The following is a 23,548-nucleotide window of genomic DNA, read 5'->3' as shown; positions in this document are numbered from 1 at the left end:
TACACACACACACACACACACACACACACACACACACACACACACACACACCACACACACACACACACACACACACACACACACACACACACACACACACACACACACACACACACACACACACACACACACACACACACACACACACACACACACACACACACACACACACACACACACACACACACACACACACACACACACAGTTAGTGTTGCACTGGAAGCAGCTAACAGTACTGTAAACCATTACAAAAAGCATGACATTTCTGTTTCCGTCACTATGGTAATAATGATACGCTCCTGTTTTGATCCCTGAAGGGAAATTCAGTTTTTTCCCTTTTCTACTTTGCCGAGGTCAGGTTGTAGGGGCTGAGAGGGATCCAGTGGGTGGCTCAGGGACAATATTCAGCATGACTGACTTTAGAATAAATAGAGTCTATTACGGTGCTACAATTGTATGTACTACTTAAAACGGAAAGGATTTGATTATTTAGATCAATCTAACTGGATTGATGTTGTACATAAACAGCAACAATCCTTTTGGGAAAACTGGACTGTAGCAACAGCAAGTACGGGTACTAGCAAATAAAAAACAACATTAAGTATTGAATTGACAAAGTAATAGATGAGAATAGGGCCATGTGGAAAACTATAGGTTACTTACGTAACCCCAGTACTCAGAGTAACATGAAGTGAGATGTCTCACTATGGGATGCGCCTCATCGCGGAGCAAACAGAAGCATCAATTTCATTACGCCAATCCTGATTGGCTGGTGATCTTGACGTCAGCGTCAGGGGAAATCACCCCCTATAAGTAGCCTGCGCCACGACGCATGCATCATTCAAAATAAGCACCTCTTCTCGCTTCACCATAGCAAGGAGGGCCGTCTGGTGAGACATCTCACTTCATGTTACTCTGAGGCCTGGGGTTACGTAAGTAACCTATAGTTCTCATTCATAACACTCCTTTCGATGTCTCACTATGGATATTGTAGCTCCCGTATTGCCAGACGAGCTTATCTCGAAAATCACCGATCAACCAGAATTGAACAGGTAGAGTCCCGACTCAACAAGGTGCCCAGCACTGCTCGGGCCACGCTTGGAGCGGAGACGTCTAGCCTGTAAAAGCGGACAAAAGTGAGCGGCGAGGACCAGCTCGCCGCTGCACAGATATCTTGGATGGAAACACCCTTGAACAAAGCCCAGGATGTAGCCAGGCCCCGAGTCGAGTGAGCCCGCAGACCCGAAGGTGCTTGCAAATTCTGACTCGTATAGGCCAAAGCAATTGCCTCCACAATCCAGTGGGAGAGCCGTTGCTTAGTAACAGGCTTACCCTTGTGAGGGTTAACCCAGGACCAGAAGAGTTGGTCATTAAGACGAAGCTCTTTTGATCTGTCCATATATGTGTGTAAAGCCCGCACTGGACACAACAGATCCTGCTGCTGCTCCCCGGAGGAAACCAGCGGCGGAGGAAATGCCTCAATGTCAATTGGGGTACACGAACCAACCACCTTTGGTGTAAAGGCAGGGTTGGGCTTCAACAACACTCTCGTTTGCCCTGGGGCGAACTGAGTGCATGAGGGATGTACAGACAGTGCGTGAATATCGCTGACCCGCTTGGCGGATGCCAGGGCCAGTAACAGCACTGTCTTGAGTGACAGATGTTTCATGTCAGCTCCAGGGGTTCAAATGGGGTCATTCTGAGCCCATTTAAAACCACTGCCAGGTCCCATAAGGGCACCAGCGACCTGGAGACAGGGAGGAGCCTGCGCGCTCCCTTCATAAAACGGCAAACCAAAGGATGTTGGCTAGCCGTCTTACCCTCAAAGCCCACATGGCATGCAGCAATAGCAGCCAGGTACACCTTCATCGTGGAGAAAGCTCTGTGTTTATCGATCAAGTCCTGTAGGAATGATAAAATCACCCCGACAGGGCATTGAAAAGAGATGTGCCCTTCTTGAAGGCACCACTCCTCAAACACCCTCCACTTACAGTCGTAAAGAGACCTGGTGGAGGAAGCTCTCGCACTCTGAATAGTGTTTATCACCTTCTGTATTCAGATTGTACCACTCACGGGTCAGGCCCATAGTGCCCCGCGCTCTGGGCGTGGGTGAAGGATCGCTCCCCCCCCCCCGCCTGCCATGGCTGCCCGCACAACAGCTGATATATCTCCGCCAGCCCGTACGTTGCGGGCTAGGGCGGACACATCAGAGTAAGTGTGTGGCGTTGCTCCTTCACTCTGGCCAGAGTTGGGGGTAACAGAGCCAGGGGTGGGAACGCGTACAGAGGACCCGGAGGTCAATCGTGTACGAGTGCGTCCCCGCCTAACAGTGTGTTTAAATCGTGCATTAAAGAAAACAGCTGTCATTGAGCATTTTTTCTTTATGCGAACAGATTTGACGGGGCTCCGCCGTAATGCACCCACAGCGGACTCACGATCCTTGGATGTGGAGTCCAGTCTGCATAGAGTGGTGCACCTCTGGACAGTAGTTCTGTCCCGAGGTGCATCACTCCCGGTACCTGTGTCACTCTCAGAGAGAGGAGACGTCTGCCGCTCCAAGGGATCAGTTTGTGTGCCAGTGTGTGTGACTGGAGACAACGCAACCTCCCTTGGCGGTTCATACACGATATCGTGTTGTCTGTCCTCACGAGGACATGGTGTCCTCTGAGAGAAGGCAGGAAGCGTTTTAGGGTGGGGAACACCGCTAAAAGTTCTGGGTAATTTACGTGCGCCCGCTGGAGGTCTCTGCTCTAGAGACCTCTCACCGGGCGACCTTCGTAGATACCCTATCAGCCTGTCTGACATGCGTCCGTGGTGACCACCTTCCGTGAAAGGACAGCACCCGAAGGCGCGTCCCGCACTAGAAAAGTCGGGTGTAGTGCCTTACATAATAACCAATACTCTCCGCACACCGTGGCGCGCAGGGTTTAGTTTTATTATGAGCCCCATGTTGAGCGGGTGCTTTACGAGGACATTTGTCTGCGTAATCTGACTCTGCTCGGCGGGCTTTATAGATAAAACCCTTCTTTCTAGGAGAGAGAGGGCCTCTCTCTCCAGAATATGAGTTGACTCTCTCTTGGCTTGTGAAAACAGATAAAGTATAACTGTTTTGAGAAGCCCAGGCAGATGTCGTGAGTATCTCCTGCTGTATGCTCCTTAGAGCCAGCTGAGATGTCACGCTTACGGCTCCAGCCGGCACTGCGCATGCGCGTGACGGTGGTGCCCTTACAGCTCCAGCCGTCACTGCGCCTGCGCGAGGCGGTGGTGCCTTCACAGACCCGTCAATAGTCCGCCTTTTGAGAGATGCCGTAGCTGCTCTCAAAGGGGGAAGAATTGGCGGGCTGTTTATTGGTTTTATTTTTTTTGAGCTGCGCCCTCGGCCTGAAGCCTGGATGCATCAGCGGCAAATGTTTTATGACAGAGGAATCAATCAGCATGTGACATGTGTTTGTGCGGACTTGAGGATGGTGTTTAGGCATCTCTCGAGGCGGCGGGAACACATTCACGGAGGGGAGAAGGAGGGGCTGTCACGCCGCTCGCTTCTTCTTCCTCGACTGCTGGCCGAAATTCTGGGTTGGCTGAGCCTGAGCTGCAGCCGGAACCGCAGATTTTCTCGGCCAACTTGCCCTTGTCTCCAGCCTGGGCTGGGGACTCGGGGTGGGCTGCGACCTCTGCTTGACCGGTGCTTTGAACCCTCGCAGCAGCTGGACCCTTCGAGGGAGGCAGAGGTGGAGTGCCTCGTCCTCCTTCTTCGTCTCACACCTCCTTTGCATGGAGGCGAGAGCGGAGCCGGAAATTCCCTCGGGAACGATGGGCATATCCAGCACATCTTCCCTTTCTCGGTCAGGGAGGTTGGTGAGGTTGAGCCATCTCGCTCTTTCCTGCACCACCGTGATCCCCATTACTTTGCCCGTGGCTTGGACGGCGCAGCGCTGGACACGGAGGCAAATGTCCGTGACCGCTGCCATCTCGTCCAGAGTGGCTGCTCCCGGGCTACCCAACAGGTCCTCGCAGAGCTCCACTTGGTAGGCGGTTAGTAGCGAGGACACGTTCAGGGCCCTGGCGGACAGCGCTGCAGCTTTATAGGACTTTTCAGTCATTGTGGACTGAAAGCGGTCCGCCTTTGCTGGCAGCGTGGGGTTCCTGCTCGGTGAGGGGCCCACCTTCTACCGAAGGTGGGCCGCCACCAGCGGTTCCATGGGACGGTATGCGGAGCAGGCCGAGCCTCTCCATTCCATCGCAATCCAGGGAGGAGGCACCCTGGATTGGGACCTTGTTGCTGAAGGGCCGGTCTCTCCACGAGACCGACACTTCATCCAACATTTCCGGAAAAACCGGGAGGAGTTGCCTCCCTTTGCCCGCTGTTTGGGGAAGATGCTTCCCCTCGTAGCGGGACCTGGAGGTCTCCTTGGCCATTTCAGGCCACGGAACATTGAGTCTGACCACAGCGCGTTTGCACACGGCCTGCAGGTCCATGCTCAGACCGGGCGAAGCTGGTGTGCTGTCGCCCGGGAGAGCAGCCCTCGCTCCAGGCTTTGCAGCCTGGGCCGATGACATGAAGGTGTCCTCTTCTTGGTCATCCGACTCGGACAGGAGGAACGCCAGGGCGTCCCCCTCCTCGTCCTCCTCATAGTCCAACTCGAGGACATCCTCCGCGGGTGAGACCATGGTGAGGTCTAACCGGGAGCCCCAGCTTGGTAAAGCGCGGGAATCCGTTCCCGCTTGTCTTGTCGTCACCGGGTCCCGGCCTGTCAGGGCGCGGGATTCCGGTTCTGAGGCCATCGCTGATAATGAGCCCCAGACCGACACGGAGAGGGGTTCGCTCTCTGTGGCGGACGCCCTCGTGTCTTGACTGCCGGCCGGGGGGTCCATGGACATGGGGGGGTCCTGTTCCGACAGGCAAGCTTGTCTCGCTAACCGTCGGCGGAGGCTCTTGACAGTGAAGCGGACACAATGTCCGCATGAGCCGGGGTTGTCGATAGCGCCTTGGGCATGTTCCAGCCCGAGGCAGGACGAACAGACCTGGTGTGTGTCTGTGCCCGAGATCTTCAACCTGCAGCCGCAGAGTCGAGCCACCGAGTCCCTGACTCCTCTGGTGTGAGGGAGAGGGGCGTCCATCTTTGTCACCTCGTGGCGTGGAGAGGGCCCGCTCTCGACAGGTGGGACGGGAAAAAAGGTATTACCACCTTGTCCTTAATCCGGAGAAAGAGGACGGTGTGGGTCTTTTAATCCCAGAGAATACTGACTGGTGTGGCAGTATGCTCCTCTTTTAATCCTTTTCCCCTCCGTGGGGAAGAGAAAAGAAAAAACTTTTGCTCCTAGCAACAGGTGTGTTGCTAGCTTGAAAAAAATCGGACCTACCTTACTTTCTCGTAGACAAGGGCGAGGTCGATTTTTCAAGTACTAACGGCGTTAGTACTACCGTCTTCCTGCGAAGCAGAAGGAGTAGCCGGCTAGCGCCCCGTCAACCGAAATGGTATTTTGGGTTCAGTCTGTGGACAGTGAAGCTTGCCCGGCTACTGTGAGATGTGCTCTGAAGCGAGAAGAGGTGTTTGAATGACGCATGCGTTGTGGCGCAAGCTACTTATAGGGGGTGATTTCCCCTGACGCTGACGTCAAGATCACCAGCCAATCAGGATTGGCGTAATGAGATTGATGCTTCTGTTTGCTCCGCGATGAGGCGCATCCCATAGTGAGACATCGAACGGAGTGTTATGAATGAGAACCACTGACTCTTAAATGATGACCTCTTTGACAATAATCCGACAATACTGACTACAGCTGCATATGGCAGTTGAAATTTGACACATTAAAATATATGAGAATAATTTTATAATATTGGAAACGTTTTTTTTTAATTGTTGAAAAATGTGTAAGAAATGCAACATTAAAGGTTATAGTATTGTAGAGATCCGTAAAAATAGGGGGAAAGCAAGATTTAGAAGTCTAAAGATAATAATTCATGCTATTGTCAGAAAGCTCATGTGTTGTCAGAATAATAACAGTGGCCCTTCACTGGTGCTGTCTGGACTTTGAGGACATGTACAGTAGCTCAATAGCAGGCCAAGCCGGTGAATGGAGAAGAGTAAACAATGGACGCCCGATCCATTACTCCTGCTCTAACTAATGCTCTTGCGCTCAGCTCCCTTGTCTAATTCTGCTCATTTAACACAGCCATTTGTCTTAGGCAGCAGAAATCATTAAAAAGTAATCAAGGGACAGATTGAGAAAGGGAGGGTTGAGAGAGAGAGAGAGAGAGAGAGAGAGAGAGCATGTGCTGCTACTTCTCCTCTATCTTACTTGACTGTTACAGAGGAGACAACATCCACTTCTCCTTCTATGTCTATCTTACTCTCTCCCTCTCTCTTTCCCATTTTTCAAGCTTAAAGTTCAACATGCTCAGCCATCATGTGAGAAACACCCACATTTATTTTGTAATTCTCCTCCACAACATTACATTACCCCTGAAACTGAGCTTGGTTGCACTTTGCCTCCACTCTTTTACATCATTTGTAAAAGCATTGTCATCAAGGAAAATTAGACTCACGTCTTGGAAATGGATCTGAACATTTGCTAGGGTAAACTGCTGTTGTTTAGAGTGGAATGAAGGCCATGGCAGTTTAATGGCAGCAACAAGACAGTCCTAGCACTCAGAGTGGCGCCTCAGCGGAAAAAAGCTGTTAATGCACGGTCATCGCTACAGAAACCACGCTGAGCCGCTGCTAAAAGTAGTTATTTCCTTTGAATCGAGTGAGTGTCAAAGCAAAATGCAGGGACATTAATGCAGTAAGACTACAGTGATGTCATTTCGTAACTCATCTGTGATGCTGATATCTGGTACCGACATGTAAAGTGTCATCTAAAGGTTTAAAGAAAGGTACAAATAGGAAGTGCAATTTTTCACATTATCGAATAAAGTGCATCTTGCGTGAATACTTGGTTTTTATAAGGTTTTAAGATTTGTTTTTACACTGTGGAAGGGGAGGGAGCACCCGAGGGCCTCAGGTTTGATTCGGAAACGGATCATGGATTTTCCACATTAAAACAGGGGGGGGGGGGGTCCCTTCAAGGTAGCCCAGGGTTCGGAGTGTTTAACCCGGTGCTCTTTTGCCTTTTCACACACACCCCGACCCCAAACCGCTGAATCGTGTAATGCCTACGCCATGCCATTCACATGACTGATCGAGGGTTGCCAAAATAATACGTACTCAGCAGCGCATATACACAACTGCACACCCACGTGCACACAAGCAAAGATAACCTCTGTTCACACACACAGGCTGTCCCTCTCCTGGGTAAAGGGGGAGCAGAGCATGAGGGGGACATTGTCTTGACAGATCATTCATCAACGTCAGAGTCGAGAAAACCCAGACTCCTAACACTCCCCTGACGCACGCCGGATGGCGCTGATGCTTGTGCCAGCTCAACCACGACACGTACTTCTTTGCATGTGTGTGTGAGCATGGGTTTGTTTTTAAGTTTGTTTAAGCTCTGACAACTAGGCAGTGTGTATAATGTCATCCAAAAACACAAGGCAAATCCTCATTGGATTTATCATCAGTTAGCTGATGTTCAAAAAATCTTGCAAAACTCCAGCACTTTGTTGTTTGTATTTTATTTACAACTTTCAAGTTTGGACTTTTCCATAATCTAATTGTATGATTGATATATGTACACTTAAAAGATGACTTGAAATGTATTTGTAGGAAGATTGACTTACTACGTCCACACACACTTCACTGTTCTTCCCGCAGTGTATAACAGAGAGAGTCACCAATCCAACAAATACAAGTTGTGGTCCCTTTTAATGTGCATAATGAATGTATTGGCTATATACTATAACCTGCATGTGTATTTGCATAGCAACTCCATCATATTCATCTTTTTTGGTGTAACATCTGAAAAATGCTGCTTGAATACTAGATGTCGCTGTAACTACATCTACATCTATTTTGGTCAAAAATCATGATGTACACATAAGGCGCTTTCACACCAAGTACTTTTCCCAGGAATAGTTGCCGGAACTTTTATTTCCCCGGAACTATCTAGTAAATCGCGTTCACACCGGAATAAGTCCCTGAGGGAGGATTACGCAAATGAAGCCGCTGACGTCACTTATTCTTCTTCTACTATTCATATATTCATATCTATATCTTAGACTGCACTGTAACTTTTATCCATGTATTTTTTCTTTTAATGTTTATTTTATTAGCTTTTCTTTTTAATGACTGATTTTAAATGCCATTTTCTTAATGTCTTTCATTTTTTGTAAAGCACTTTGAATTGCCTTGTGTTGAAAAGTGCTATATAAATAAACTTGCCTTGCCTTCTGCTTTGGGTTTACTCTCTAGCAGGGACTAAAAAGGGGGGGAAAGGTTCCCGAAAAAAAAGATATTTTTGGTGTGAACGCAACATCTGAGGAACTATCGGAACTATTTATGGGAAAAGTACTCCGGTGTGAAAGCGCATATTGATTTCTGACTTTGAGTTATTTTTAAAGACATTGCTTCTGGATGGACAAAATGGAGTAGCTATAAGAACAGATCTTCTCTTTAACAGCCGCCATCATCACATCAAATGCAAAAGCTTAATGCAGAGTTTGTGAGTGCTCTAATTGAGAGATGAGGAGCAATATCACACTTGGCTGATTACAGATGGGCTTCCACATCACACACCCTATTCACACCCACACAAATGAAGGGGGAAATGTTGAGCTCCTGCATATGCTAATCCAAGGAATCAACCTAGAGATCTGTTCCCATATAGTAACCCACAAGTCAATTTTACTAATCACTATGTGATCCTCTTGGTGCAGTAGCATTGCCTTCTGGTGGATATAACAAGATTGTCCTTGGTTTGTTAAATATTTGTTTTTCACTTATTATCAATTATTCTGAATTATTAATGACAAGAACTGAGTAAGGCCATCACTGGTTTGTGTGAGAGTGAAAGAGGTATTATAATGCAGTTTAATGCGTTCTGTGTGGGGGGTATGTTCCTCTCTGTGCCCCATTAGGCGCACCGCAGTACTTTTCCCACAAAGGTTCATGAGAATTTAGTTCATGAGAACTCTTTAGTTCTCATGAACTAAGTACAGATCGCATTCACACCGGAATAAGTCCCTGGGGGAGGATTAGGCAAATGAAGCCGCTGACGTCACTTCTTCTTCTTCTGCTTTGGGTTTACTGGCAGGCTGCGATTTCTTCGGTCGTTAAATCAGAAAAAAAAACTAGTGCGCTCTGCCTGGCTACGTTAGCTAGCTGTTTATATTTGCACCTCCAGGATATTTGCACCTCCAGGAAAATGGCGTATTTATATATATATATATATGGCGCGCATTGCATTGTGGGTAGTAGCTCGTGACGTCACTGTGTGTGAAAGAATAATGCTAATGCGAGGATAATAAAATGGCGGCTTCACAAAACTTTTTGGGAGTTTTACGGGGCGTGGTTTGCAATCCACCCAGCCAATCAGACATAAGAACCTTTTTCTCCCACGAAAGTCCCTGCTCTCTAGTACCTCATTCACACCAACGGTGTTTCAGGGCCGGTTCGGAGCTGGAGCTTGAAAAGCACCGGGTTTTCCTCTTCACACCGCAGCGGAGCAGCCTCTTAGCTCCGGAATCCGGTTCGTTTCAAGCACCAACAAATTGTCCGGCCAGAGCAAAAGCACCGCATACGTCACGCTTACGTCGAGGCGGGGCCGAGACATATCAACTCCTGAACAACAACAAAAAGCCCGCGTTTTATCCAGTTTGTACACAACGATGGAGAAACTTAACAAGAGTTTCAGTGTTTCTGCCATAGACTGTATAAAGGTTTCTGCTCATGGTGAAGCAACGTGTCTGCGTGTTAAGGTGGAACCTGAGCATTCACGTTGATCACCTCTCATTATAACTCATTATAAATCTATAAAACTATAAATATTAAACTTTACTTCACGTGTTCATTTGAGAACAGCCGTTGCATACCTGGGTGAAGGTTACAGTTAATTTAAATGAAAGATACAACGTTACTCCACACTCATGGTTCCGTCCACCTTAAGAAATAAGACCGACCTCGGAAGCAGTTGTGTTTTAAAAAAACCTTTATTGACACGAGTACACTTCTTTTATAAGAATATAACTAAACCACAGAAATGACTCCGGAAAAGCTGCAGATAGAGCCATAAGAAATGAATGCAACTGATTTCATCCGCGCGGTTTAGCTTTATGAAGCAGGCACGCAAACGGTTACGTCATGACGCAAACAATGACGCAACGACGCATTACCATTCGGACTCTGGGCGGTGTGAAAAGAGCCAGAGCTAAACCGAATGGAACTGGTTCTGAACCTGAAAAGCTCTAGCACGGAGCTTGAACCGGAGTTGCGTTGGTGTGAATGAGGTATAGCAGGGACGGAAAAGGGGGTGAAAAGGTTCTCATGAACTAATTTTAGTTCCGGCTCTTTTTGGTGAACGCAACAAAAGAGTTCCCATTAACTAAGTTCTCATGAACCTTTGTGGGAAAAGTACTGCGGTGTGAATGCGCCCAATAGGCCCATACGGAGCCATTGTTTTGGCTCCCATGCACAGACACAGACACGTGTTTACTGACACGCTACACTATGTAAAGCCAAAGCATCACAAAGACTGTCATTTGCAAATTCAGAGTATTAACTTGCCTCTAAATATTCAAGCTGTAACTTTTATCAGGCGCCCGCAGCCAAAACCATCCTTCTTTCAAACCAAAGGGCATGTTTGTGGTAGAGCTGACATTTCAACTTCTCTCTCTCTCTCTCTCACTCTCTCTCACTCACTCACTCACTCACTCACTCCAAAGGCAAAGATTATGTCTTTTTACAGAGGCTCTGTCAAGGGGGGGGGCACTGCATCGTGTGAACCTGTACTACCTTAGGCTGCAGAAGGTGAACCTGTTTTCTTCAGGGTTTTAAACATCCTAAATATATATATTATTAAAATATATAAACAGCATAAAGAAAGCACAGCTGTGATACATTTCTGAGTAAGGAACATTTCCATGGCAGAGGCAGGTTGGGGGCCCAGGGCAGCAGGGCGCGAGCCTCAGGAGTGAAGAGTGTGTTTGGTGTGAGATAACCGGGCGAAGGTGGGTGGCGGGGATTGTTACACCTTGAGCGGTGAGAAAGGAGGAAGAACAGGTGAAAAAAGGTCTCGAGGTGACGGACTCAAAACACATCCTGGAATTTATCAGGACTTTAGTCCACTTAGAAAACGGAAAAGTAACTTCTTCAACATTATTGTACCAAAGCAAAAAAAGCCATAGCATAGTATTAATTGTAAATGTACTATATATAAAAAGAATAAACCACTAATCTAAATCTACTGGTAAATGAAAAGAGATTTATAAATTACTCAAATATAAAATGTTCTTATTAAATCACTAACAGTCAAACAGGTTTCTAGCACTAGATGACATAAATATCAACAAAAAAAGACTGAAGAGTTTTCAATTCTTAATAACCAAATCAACATTTTAATAGTATTTCCCACCTGTGGAAAGAAGTTACACATGTGTTTTGGTGCAGTCCATGGGGCACTGTTACGACAGTACAATGTTCCTTTTGAAAACCAGGAATGCTCAGCCAACCGTCTAGTTTGGATCTAATCATAATACCAACAATGATCTAAATAAAAATGGATATAAAAGCTTAGGGATTGGTGAGAGGAAGGAATATAAAGTCAAGAAACTCATCGTTCAACCTCTTCCTGACTTTATAAGATCATGAGAGGCGATTTGACAAGTTTGAGATACTGCACATCCTCACAGCTCAAGTAAGGCCAGGATGAGAATCAACCAATCCCAGGAACCACAACTGTAGGAGACAAGTTGCAACTACTTGTGCAGTTAAAACGACATTGCCTTAGTGGTGAGGTGTGTCTCCCTCGATAGTAGAGGAAAAGAAGATAGGAAGGACTTATTCCAAGTGCAGCCAACATTGCTGCGAGTAGAAGTGCTACTCTCTGATTGATTGAGGTGCCTTACTCTGGATCCATTCAATGACAGAAAATGTAGTAAGAAAACATTTTGACTAAATGGAACCGCAATGCAATTATTTATTCTAACAGTGAAAAGGCCTATTCTTGAAGAATTAAAACGGGTGTTGTGCAGCTTCTCTTCGATTTTATTTGTACTGATAAACAAGGAAATGGCTTTTGGAATTGTTTGTGTTGTGTGCCTATCTGTGGGGGAAGTGCATGTGTGTATACAGACCCTAATATCCTCCTTCCTCCTACTCCCACTTGTGTCCCAATCAAAGGGCACGACTGATGTGGCTAACAGGTGTATTGTGTTGTGATTGCTGTGTCTGTTGATGGGGGCAAGGTCTCCTTAATAAAGAACCACCCCACACACACATGCACTAATCTGCACCGGGTTTGTGATGGTGGGTTGTTTGTGTGTGGCAGCAGGGAGCCAATCAACAGGGTGCGATCAGCCCCCCGCAAATAAACATTGCCTACACACATCATCACGAATAAAAAGGTCAGTGTCATTACAGTTTCTGGAGCCCGATGTGCGAGTGTGGCATGCACAAGTAACATGTGTCTGTGTGTGTATGCCTGTTTCTATCCTCCTCTCTTACACAGCTACATGTGAATGTGCCATTTATAAGGTCAACTCATTAGCGGGCCATCGGCAGCTTAACGTATCTGCAATACAGTGACAGTCCGGCAGCTGAAAGAGTGAATGGAATCAGTCTTTATGTGGCTCCAGGACGAGTTGTGTCTGACCACAAAACAGGCAAATACATGCACGTATGAATAATTAATGGTCATGGTCATTTCACACACACATGCAGATACAAAATGACTAGTTAGCGGCTATCGTTTGGAGACACCGGGGAAGAAGCTGAATGACACTTAGCTGGAAAGAGAGGACCGATGTGATATGTAATTATGGTTCTGGTGTGGTCTTGGCTGATGAAGTAAACTAGCAGAACACAAACAACTCATCCGCACTCATGGACTTCCTCACATGCAAAGCGCACGGTACGATTGGGTTTCACAGCTGTCCTCCGGATAGAGAGACGTGCTCGCCAATTGGTTGTTCTGGTAGGTTCGTCTTATTGCGCTTGTGTGTATGCTTGTATGTTAGTGTGTCACAAAGTGAGCATGTAAAAGGGACATAGGGGGGTTTCTACCAAGATTAATGGAGCCAATCTCCAGAGCTATCCAGCAGAGTGACCAAACCCTCCATATCCTACTTTCTTCCTCTATTATATTCCCCATCTCTCTCTTTCTCTCCCCCTCTTTCGTTTCCCTCGATATCAACTCTAATTAAATGAATCAATCAGTGGCAACAACGGAGCTGGACAGATAGCAACGCACTGCAGCGTATATACCTTCATGGGTTACTCTACATCTGGAGTCCAGCACATGAGAAAAAAAGAAAGGAAAGAAGAATATAATGGGAATAAACACAGTCACAATAGATGAAAGGTAGAGAGCGACAAAGACATCAAGCAAACAAGAAAAAAAAGCTAGATATCAAATGAGCAAAAAAACAGAAAGAAATATAAAGAAGAGATGGTTTCATGGCTTGGTTGCCTTTGTTTTCCCTTAACGCCGCTGCCCCTTAAGAGACTTATCAGCCCAGGCTTCGCTATCACACAGACACATGAATGGACGTTAACCTTTCCCTCTGAACTGTATACTGTCCCAGTCAGCCCTTATCTCATGCTCCTAGTGGACAATATATGGCTCAGACTCGTAATCATATCATTATTATGTAATATATGTACATGATATGCAGTATTCAACACTGCTGGTCTATAGTGATAGGCAAATGATTGCCCCTATCGATATGACTCATTAACTTTAGCCCAGATTGCATGTGTATTATAGCCTGTGTAAGCAAACCTGAGGCGTGATATTCACCTTGACTCCTGCAGTGCTTCCGCAAAGACACAATTGCTACTGGGGGGAGCTTTTATCCAAAGCGACTTACATACTCAATACTGTGGGCAATCCCCACAGGAGCAATTTGGGGGGGGAAGTGTCTTGCCCAGGGACACAACGCCATGCTGACTGCAGTGGGGTTTGAACCTGTGCTCCCACTGCGCCACAGCCTCCCTTAATATGAAATGAATGTAGATATATGTACGTAAAAGAAGTGATAGCCTACTGAGTGTGTATCCGTACATCTTAAAAATGTGCCATAACATATCTGTAAAAACTCTTTTCCAGAACATAAACACCACACATGCTAAAGGCTAATGTCTTCCTCCAAATGGAACTGCTGCAGACACCAATGTGTGCTTCAGTGGTTGCAGAGAGCAGATGCGTCTATAAAATGTGCTCCCCTATGGTTTCCGTATGTGTCTCCAGCCAAGGTGTATGAGAGTGTGTTTAATGTGGTGTAGCAATATTGAGCTTTCTCCCTCTCTGGCTCTGATGCCAGCGGTGTGTGTCTCCCTCTGATAACACCTGGCACAGAAAGCGTCATGGCACTTAAAGGGAGCACATACAGTGGACGTGTGAACACTCCTGCACATATATGTGGACGCACACACAACCACATCTGCTTCATTACTGGAAACTCTAGCAACCATTATATGCTGTCACGATAATCTTTAATTAACCATTACAGTCGTAGAGTTGGTAGACTCACCACCTGGCCAGTTAGAAGCTTGTGACAGAGAGTGCTTTGTGTTAAAAGCACCTACTTTAGTTCATACTTTCAGGATACAAAGGAGTCAAACGCCTTTATGAAATGCTCTCGTGGCAATAAATGAATATAAACCTCACACTGAGGAAGAGAGCAGTCTGCCATAAGAGTGACACTTCAGATGATGGAAACAGTAAGATGGCTTTTAAATTGGAGACCAGGAACACAACAACACACAGGTAGCAAAATAGTCTCACACGGATGCAAATGCACACATGAAAAAGTACTGAGCACACACATAAAATGCCACCCTGACCCTGGAATGTGAATGGCAGGCGAAGAAGAGCACAATGCTCTTTTATTTAGCCCAATTAAAAAGGCAAAAAGCCCAAACAAAAGGAGTGCTTTATTGCACTCCCCACTATCATCAGAAAGGCTCATTAGCCACAGCAGCATAATTAGCAAGATGCTGCATCGCTCGTTTAGGAGGGGCCCGAGCCGTAAACAAACCCTGCTGAACTCCAAACGCCTACGGTCTCTCTCTCTGTAATGATCTGCCACCGCTGTTTCCCTCCCTGCGAGGGAACCAGGCACACAGACAGGAAAGCTTTGACAGAAACAGAAACAGAAACACACACACACACACACACACACACACACACACACACACACACACACACACACACACACACCTATATCCAAGGTCTGCCACAAAACCTCCCCACAGCACAGACAAACTACCTCTCTGGAACACACATCAAACACATACATATACAACAAATATATGTGCATGAAAAACATACATTTTTAAAATATTGTAGACAAAGAGACCCCAGTGGAAACCCAGGATATCTGACAGCTAAGACATTGCACATGCTTGCCAACTGTCTGGATCTTGACATTGGCACTGCTGTAATCTTCAACCTGCCATGATTCTGCGGTGAATAAGAAAGGCTGCCAAAATAAGCAAGATGGGCCTGTGGTTAAATTCTGGGGCTGTCAATGCGGCAGTCAGTAAGTATCATTAAATGTTTTGGTTGAGTTGGAAGTTAATGGCTTAGTTTAACTATTTTTATTCAAACAGTTTATTTGGAGAAATCTTTTAAATGTAATTATTCGAAGCACAAATTATATTTAATTCCCTTCTGTTGTTTTAGTGTTGCATAAATCTCAGAGGTGGGTATCTCTAAACATTTGCACACACAACCAAACTGCTTTTGTAAAATACCAGTAGAAGTAGGGTGGGAAATATGTTTTTATGTTATTTTATGAATTGACTAAACTGAATGATGTGGGACAAATGATTTTGTGAATGCATACTCAGTTTTTACCATTGTGAAAGACACAAGCAAAGCAAAGCTGCATTCCTTGTCTGCTTCTGTGGTCATAATAATAATAATAATTCCTTACATTTATTATAGCGCTTTTTCAATGACTCAAAGCGCTTTTACATATACACACATTACACATATATCATACATGCAATGGTCAGAAACTGTGGACAATACCCACAGGAGCAAGTTCAGGTGAAGTGTCTTGCCCAAGGACACACCGGCTTTACAGACGCAGCAGCGGCGGCGGGTTTCACCGCTTGATCTGATGATCATTGCACAGCACACTGCGCCACACCGTCCATCTTCACGCCTCGAGGTCATCGAGGCGCTTTTACAAGTATACATTGGTATTATACATGTACTGTGGACAGTGTCTTGCCCAAGGACACAACGGACAAACCCGCTCCTGGCGGATCACTCCCCCTTGATCTGATGATCGGATGCACAGACCACTGCGCCACCCGTCCTCAACTGCACTGACAGTCATGGTGTGTGTGTGTGTGTGTGTGTGTGTGTGTGTGTGTGTGTGTGTGTGTGTGTGTGTGTGTGTGTGTGTGTGTGTGTGTGTGTGTGTGTGTGTGTGTGTGTGTGTGTGTGTGTGTGTGTGTGTGTGTGTGTGTGTATGTGTGTGTGTGTGTGTGTGTGTGTGTGTGTGTGTGTGTGTGTGTGTGTGTGTGTGTGTGTGTGTGTGTGTGTGTGTGTGTGTGTGTGTCATGAGTGATTTTTAACACAACACTCTCTATCCTGGGTAGGTCAGCTATCCTAATCACATACTTGCTTTCTGAAGAAAATCATTCTTGGAAACCGAAAATGGTAGATACAAGTGTTTGTGCCAACATGCTTGTGTGTGTGAGCGTGTGTGTTAATGTGTGTGTGTGTGTGTGTGTGTGTGTGTGTGTGTGTGTGTGTGTGTGTGTGTGTGTGTGTGTGTGTGTGTGTGTGTGTGTGTGTGTGTGTGTGTGTGTGTGTGTGTGTGTGTGTGTGTGTGTGTGTGTGTGTGCGTGCGTGCGTGCGTGTATATGAAGTCATCGAGCCACCTGGTAGAAACAACTTCAAACTCGAGGATCAAGCACTATTTCAGCCGCAATTATGATCCTGTGAGATAGGTGGGCACAATGATCTGAGAGTGAAACAGAGAGGGTGGAAGTGCGTGTGTGCGTGCGTGCGTGCGTGCGTGTGTGTGGCTGCCTGCCCCTGATCCGTTTGAGATCACAGAGAACTGCAAGGTGAGCATATTCAGGAGAGCCCTACTCCATTGAACAGGGGTATAAAGGGGAAACGGTGCCAAACACACAGGGCGGTGTGTTTTTTTTAAGCCTCTCTAACTGCTCATACAAGGATATGCTACACTGCTACACACCTACTGTACAGTGTGATTGGCATGTGTGTGAACCTGTGTCACAAAAAGTCAAAGGCCATTCAGTAAAGATATTTATTGTATTGGTTTTTGCCCCCCACTTGTGTATATACTTGTTGGTGAGAATGTATATGCTGGATGTTGCTCACCTGTAGCAGGGGTCTTTGGACGCCTAGGACCTTCATGGTATCAGCGCTGGCGAGGATCTTCAGGGGGTCAGCTGCCTTGCTCACTGACTCAATTTCCTTGTTGATCTCTGTCCGCACCTAATGGGTCAGTAACACACATTTACTAACTTACTCACTTATTATATGGCTCATGTTAATTGGAATGAAAAATGCAACTTTTTTCTTCTATAGCAATCAGCGTATTGATTTTCTTTTCTTTGTTTAGTTTAGAATTGACTTTATAGAAGGTGAAGATGATGTTCCCATCCTTGTAAACAAAAGACACTGTATATCAAAGCTGTTTCTAATATTTAATGCAAAGCATTGCTCAGCTCCAGATGGCCGTCTGGACAATAATAAAAAGAGATTGTTTGCAAAAGCAGATAAAAGCTATTCTAAACTAAATTAAAAGTAAATAAACTTACAAAAGTTTGATTGATTTTTGCACAATAAAGCTATGTGATTTATGAAATCTTTTTTGTGTGCATATGAACCCTGCACATTGTTTACACCACTTTATGTTTGAAATGTCTTTATAAAGCATTATAGTGAATCAACCATAAGTTTACATTTATTTGACTAAAGTACATTTCAATTGTTATACAAACAGCGTGTGATGCAGCTGTGTTTTATGTTATGCAGAAATAATTGTTTTGTATATGTGTATCAGCTCACAGGAAGTACTTTTTCTAGGTATAATCTAGATGATGACCATGTAGAATCAAAAGCTTGGGAAATAAAATGTAGAACGGTAAAAACAGGTACTCTATTGAAGGTCAAATTGAGAGGGTAAGGGAGTACGATGGACCCCAGCACTATGCCATTTGCAATCTAGCAGACATTTTTTTTTCTTGAAAAGCTCCAGTGTTCTCTCTTTCAGACAGCGTGCACAAGGCACCAATTTGTCATTCCACTAACCTGGTTGAGGAAGAGATCATTGATGTAGTAAGTGAGGAAGGCTCGGAGCTGGCACTGCTTGGCCTGGCCTGACCCCATGTTCATCTCTATCTCCTGAATGAACCTGAACAGTGAAGACAAGCAAACATTTAGGACGCCTTGAGTACAGAACAACATCATAACACCACCTGTGAGCAGATATTCATTCTCATCCTAAATGTTATCACAGGAGCAATGAGACACAGGTGTGTGAACAGCAACACGGTAACCTTTACATTACATTACATTGCATTTAGCTGACGCTTTTATCCAAAGCGACTTACAATAAGTGCGTTCGACCAACAAAATACAAACTTGAAGAAAACAGAATCATATAAGTACATCAGGCTTCATAGAGCAAAAACATTTCAAGTGCTACTCAACTGGCTTTAGATAAGCCAGCCCTTTATTAGTATACAAGTGCTTTGTTAATAGTTATATCGCTCGAAGTGGAGTGGAAAGAGATGAGTTTTCAGTCTGCGCCGGAAGGTGTGTAAGCTTTCTGCTGTCCTGATGTCAATGGGGAGCTCATTCCACCATCTTGGAGCCAGGATAGCAAACCCACGTGTTTTTGCTGATGGGAACTTGGGTCCCCTTCGCAGCGATGGTGCAGCGAGCCGTTTGGTTGATGCAGAGAGGAGTGCACGTGCTGGGGTGTACGGTTTAACCATGTCCTGGATGTAGGAAGGGCCAGATCCATTCGCAGCATGGTACGCAAGTACCAGTGTCTTGAAGTGGATTCTAGCAGTTATCGGAAGCCAGTGGAGGGAGCGGCGTGGTGTGGGAGAATTTAGGAAGGTTGAAGACCAGGCGAGCAGCTGCATTCTGGATGAGCGGCAGAGGTCGGATGGCACATGCAGGTAGACCAGCAAGGAGGGAGTTGCAGTAGTCTAGGCGTGAGATGACGAGAGCCTGGACGAGAGCCTGGACCAGAACCTGCGTCGCTTTCTGGGTCAGCTGGGGACCCATCCTCCTGATGTTGTAAAGCGTGTATCTGCAGCAGCGGGTTGTAGCAGCGATGTTTGCAGTGAAGGACAGGTTGTTATCTAGGATCACACCCAGATTCCTTGCAGTCTGAGTCGGGGAAACAACAGAGGTGCCGATGTTGATTGTTAGGTCAAGAGTGGGGCAATCTTTTCCCGGAAGGAAAAGCAGTTCAGTCTTGTTGAGCTTGAGGTGATGAGCAGACATCCACTGAGAGATGTCAGCTAGACAAGCAGAGATGCGTGCGACGACCTGGGTCTCTGAGCGGGGAAAGGACAGAATTAATTGGGTGTCGTCAGCGTAGCAGTGGTATGAAAAACCATGCGGGCTAATGACAGATCCGAGCGAGTTTGTGTACAAGGAGAAGAGGAGGGGACCAAGAACAGAGCCCTGAGGGACCCCTGTAGTTAATTGACAAGGGTTGGACTCGGACCCTCTCCAAGTAACCCTGTAGGTGCGGTCTTCGAGGTATGAGGTGAGGAGGGAAAGTGCAGAGCCTGAAACTCCAAGTTCTTGGAGAGTGCGAAGGAGGATCTGATGGTTCACCGTGTTGAATGCAGCAGACAGGTCCAAAAGGATGATGACAGAGGAGAGGGATGCTGCTTTGGCAGTGTGCAGTTCCTCAGTGACAGCAAGGAGGGCAGTTTCTGTGGAGTGACCTGCCTTGAAACCAGACTGGTGCGGATCAAGAAGGTTGTTCTGATGGAGATAGCAGGAGAGTTGTCTAAAGACAGCGCGTTCAAGTGTTTTAGACAAGAACGGGAGGAGAGAGACAGGCCTGTAGTTTATAACATCGGACGGGTTGAGAGTGGGTTTCTTTAGGAGAGGGTTTACTCTTGCCTCCTTGAGACTGTTTGGAAAGTGACCAGAAGTTAGAGAAGTGTTGATGAAATGGGAGAGAAACGGTAGAATATCAGGAGCGATAGTCTGAAGGAGGTTTGAAGGGATAGGGTCCAGAGGACAGGTGGTAGGGCGGGCAGAGGTAATGAGGGTAAGAACCTCACTTGGCGAGAGAGGGGAAAAGGAGGTCAGTGTGTGGGTGAAAGGAGGGTCTGGTGACCCAGCGGTGAGTAGAGGTGAGTCAGAAAAAGAAGAGCGAATATCATCAACCTTTTTTTAAAAGTGGTTAACAAAGTCGCTTGACAGAAGGGAGGAGGGGGAAGGGGCGTTTTGGGGGGGTCCAGGAGGGAGGAGAAGATGGAAAATAGTTTTTTGGGATTGGAATAGGAAGATTGGATCTTATCTTGAAAGAAAGGGCTTTTTGCCTCAGAGATCGAAGCAGAGAAAGAGGAGAGGAGAGCCTGATAGGTTAGGAGGTCGTCACTGTGTTTGGATTTCCGCTCTGCTGCCCGAAGGACGGTTCTATTAGCACGCAGTGCATCATTTAGCCAGGGAGCAGGAGGGGACTGACGAGCCTTGCATCAACGGGTCTAACAGCAACTGGAAGGGTAAGATCTGCTGCAGGAAATCATTTTGTAAAGCTTGGTACGACTCTCAAGGTGCCTTTGAGCAGGCTAGTTAACGTAAAAGTGCTCCAGTGGACTTTCTCGGTGCCATTAGCGCAAGACTTCAGTTATACTCAGATGTGAGTGTGTGTAACTGTAGTGACAGTGTACAGATTCTCTCTAAAGGATAGTGAAAAGTAAACTCTATGGTTAAATAACATAATTATATAAAACGATCAGAGATTCAGTCAACTGCTCTCTGAATTTGCAGTGAAAGTCTGTGTCTGGTTGGTCAGATGGGGTCAGACAGTAATGTATGGTATGGTGGAGGCACATACACACCTCGTTTGTCAGAGAATCATTGGTCACTAGCCTCGCCTCACATTCACCACAGGGCAAACCATGCAAGAGCGGGTGCCTTTTCAAGCGCTCAGTACATATAAATGCACAAATAAATCAAACTCCTCACAAAAGAATGATTTGACCTACAATACCTGTAATACATGTGACCTAAACGTATAGAAGAGAGAGAGGAAGACCGTACTAAGAAAAGAAAAACGGTGGGACAGAAACATAACACAATAGTAAAGCTACAAAGATGACTCTAGAATGGTCATATAGTTGGATAAAGCCATTTGTAAAATCAGGAGAAAGACTCCATTGGTTGAGGGCTAATGTGATGTCAGAACCATGAGTCTGAGACATTGCAGACAACCAGGGACACAGTCTATGCAGAAACTATACGTCAGTGGAGGAGGATGATTGATTAGTACACACATATGCATGAATACATTGAACACATAAAAACACATGCAGACAAACGCACAATGAGCACAAGTTGCAAGACCACACTACTCAGCATCCGTACCCAATTAGTCAGCAAGAGCTGAGGCAGGACTGTGTGTGTGTGTGTGTGTGTGTGTGTGTGTGTGTGTGTGTGTGTGTGTGTGTGTGTGTGTGTGTGTGTGTGTGTGTGTGTGCGCGTGCGCGTGTGCGTGTGCGTGTGTGTGTGTGTGCGCGCGCGTGTCAGGGAGAGCAAGAGGGAGACGGAGTGAGCGAGAAACGTAACCCTATTCTAAATCCTTCATTGATTCCCACAGAAAGTCTACCACAACAGAAAGTTAAGTAGAAGAAACTCTTCTGTGGCCTCATTAAAACCGTCAGGCTTGCAAAAACAATTTGGGCCAGATATACAGCATGCCCATATACATTTATGTAGCAAACTTAAATGCTCCTCCTTCACAAAAACAACAAATACAATTTCTCCTGACAACTTCCTTACCAAAAAATTGATCTTTGGACAAACGCTGCCAGTTTAACCGTGCATCCTGTTGTTCTGAGATCCATCTCTTGCTGTCATTATTGTCATTGTTTCAATACAAGTGTCAAGATGATGGATCTTTAAGTTGGCGTTTGAGCACAGATGGATTCTTGTAGGCAGGGGTGATACCGTGTGAGTAATGTAGCAGGGACAAGGCAGTAAAACGCCTTTGTCTATCCAGACGGCCATCTGGAGCCGAGCCGCAGGCCCTTCACGGGGATACCGAGCCCACGGGTGTTTAGCCAAGGTAACACGGCTAAAAGCAAACCCAAAGACCGCACGCCAGTACATTTACATTTTAGGAGAGTACGTTTAGTGAGCAAGACAACAGGCATTAAAACAGAATGTTTTGTGAGAGGATTCAGAGACCCCGAAATATAGAGTTAAAATGTAAATGTGTAAGTAACACGGGGCGAAGCACAGCAGCGCTAAAATATTTCCAAATGGATCCTGAATGACCATTTCTCCCAGTTCATTATCATTACAACCACATGTCCCAAATGTCTACTTTGCTGATAGTGACACACTGCATAAAAGATAAAAAGATAAAACAGCTTCTGGTAAAGATGATGCCGGTGATAACAAATGAAGTTAAAACACACTCATAGACCCATTCAAAAGCCATCAACTTGACTCCAAAGGCTGAACAAGGCCATTTAAAGAATCTTCAAATCTCCAATGCAAAAACATGGTGAGACAGTTTGAACTCACCAGGAATGCCTCATTTGATCTTGGTAGGCTTCAACTATGATTGATTTTACATTGGTCTAAATTGACGTTTATATCCAGTTTTTAAGAGCTACTGCACAAATACTGTTCTGGCTGCAGTTCCCTCTAGATTAGTGATGGAAAAAGTCACTTTTGTAAAAACAAGCCTGAGGTCTCTCAACATAAAAAGCACATTCCAGAAATGCTTTAAAGATACACTTTTCTATATAGACAGGTAACATCCCTCAAGGTTTGTTATTGTCACTGAAATATGTGTGCTTGTAAAGGCTTTACTCACTTCACAGGCGTACAATTCTACATTAAAGCCAATTTAAATGGTAGTCAAGTCCACACATGGCCTTCAGTCAAAAATTAAAGAGATGTTTTAAACTCTTTCACAACCACACAAATGTGGTTATGTTGTCCGCTTCAGCTTGTATAATTGAACCCGATTAACAATGTCAATGTCATTGTCAGGTGATAACAAAACACACCAGTCAACCATATGGCAGCAGTACGCAGCAGAGGTGTCGGCCAAGTCGCAAAGGAGATGTGGTGGAAGCACTGCGGAGACACAGCAGCAACTACACAGTGTGAAATCTTAATAACCTTAAATAATCTGCTTAGCGATCCTGACTCGCACACCATTTCCAACTGGCCTGAATATACAAT

The 23,548-nt window shown here is 45.8% G+C and overlaps 1 protein-coding gene across 1 annotated transcript in view; it reads right to left on the bottom strand.

Moving 5' to 3' along the window:
* Positions 1 to 23,548, bottom strand: part of exoc4 (exocyst complex component 4) — a 118,378-nt gene that overhangs the window by 29,177 nt on the left and 65,653 nt on the right. Inside the window, exons 12-14 of the mRNA XM_034075291.2 lie at positions 18,401 to 18,503; positions 17,465 to 17,581; positions 15,317 to 15,369 (exon numbers count right to left, since the gene is read on the bottom strand). Of these exons, the coding sequence (XP_033931182.1) occupies positions 15,317 to 15,369; positions 17,465 to 17,581; positions 18,401 to 18,503 (273 nt within the window). The remainder of the gene's footprint in view (positions 1 to 15,316; positions 15,370 to 17,464; positions 17,582 to 18,400; positions 18,504 to 23,548) is intronic.

This window comes from Pseudochaenichthys georgianus, chromosome 23 (assembly GCF_902827115.2).
Source record: "Pseudochaenichthys georgianus chromosome 23, fPseGeo1.2, whole genome shotgun sequence".
Lineage (NCBI taxonomy): Eukaryota > Metazoa > Chordata > Actinopteri > Perciformes > Channichthyidae > Pseudochaenichthys > Pseudochaenichthys georgianus.
This window is presented reverse-complemented; position numbering and strand designations above follow the sequence as displayed.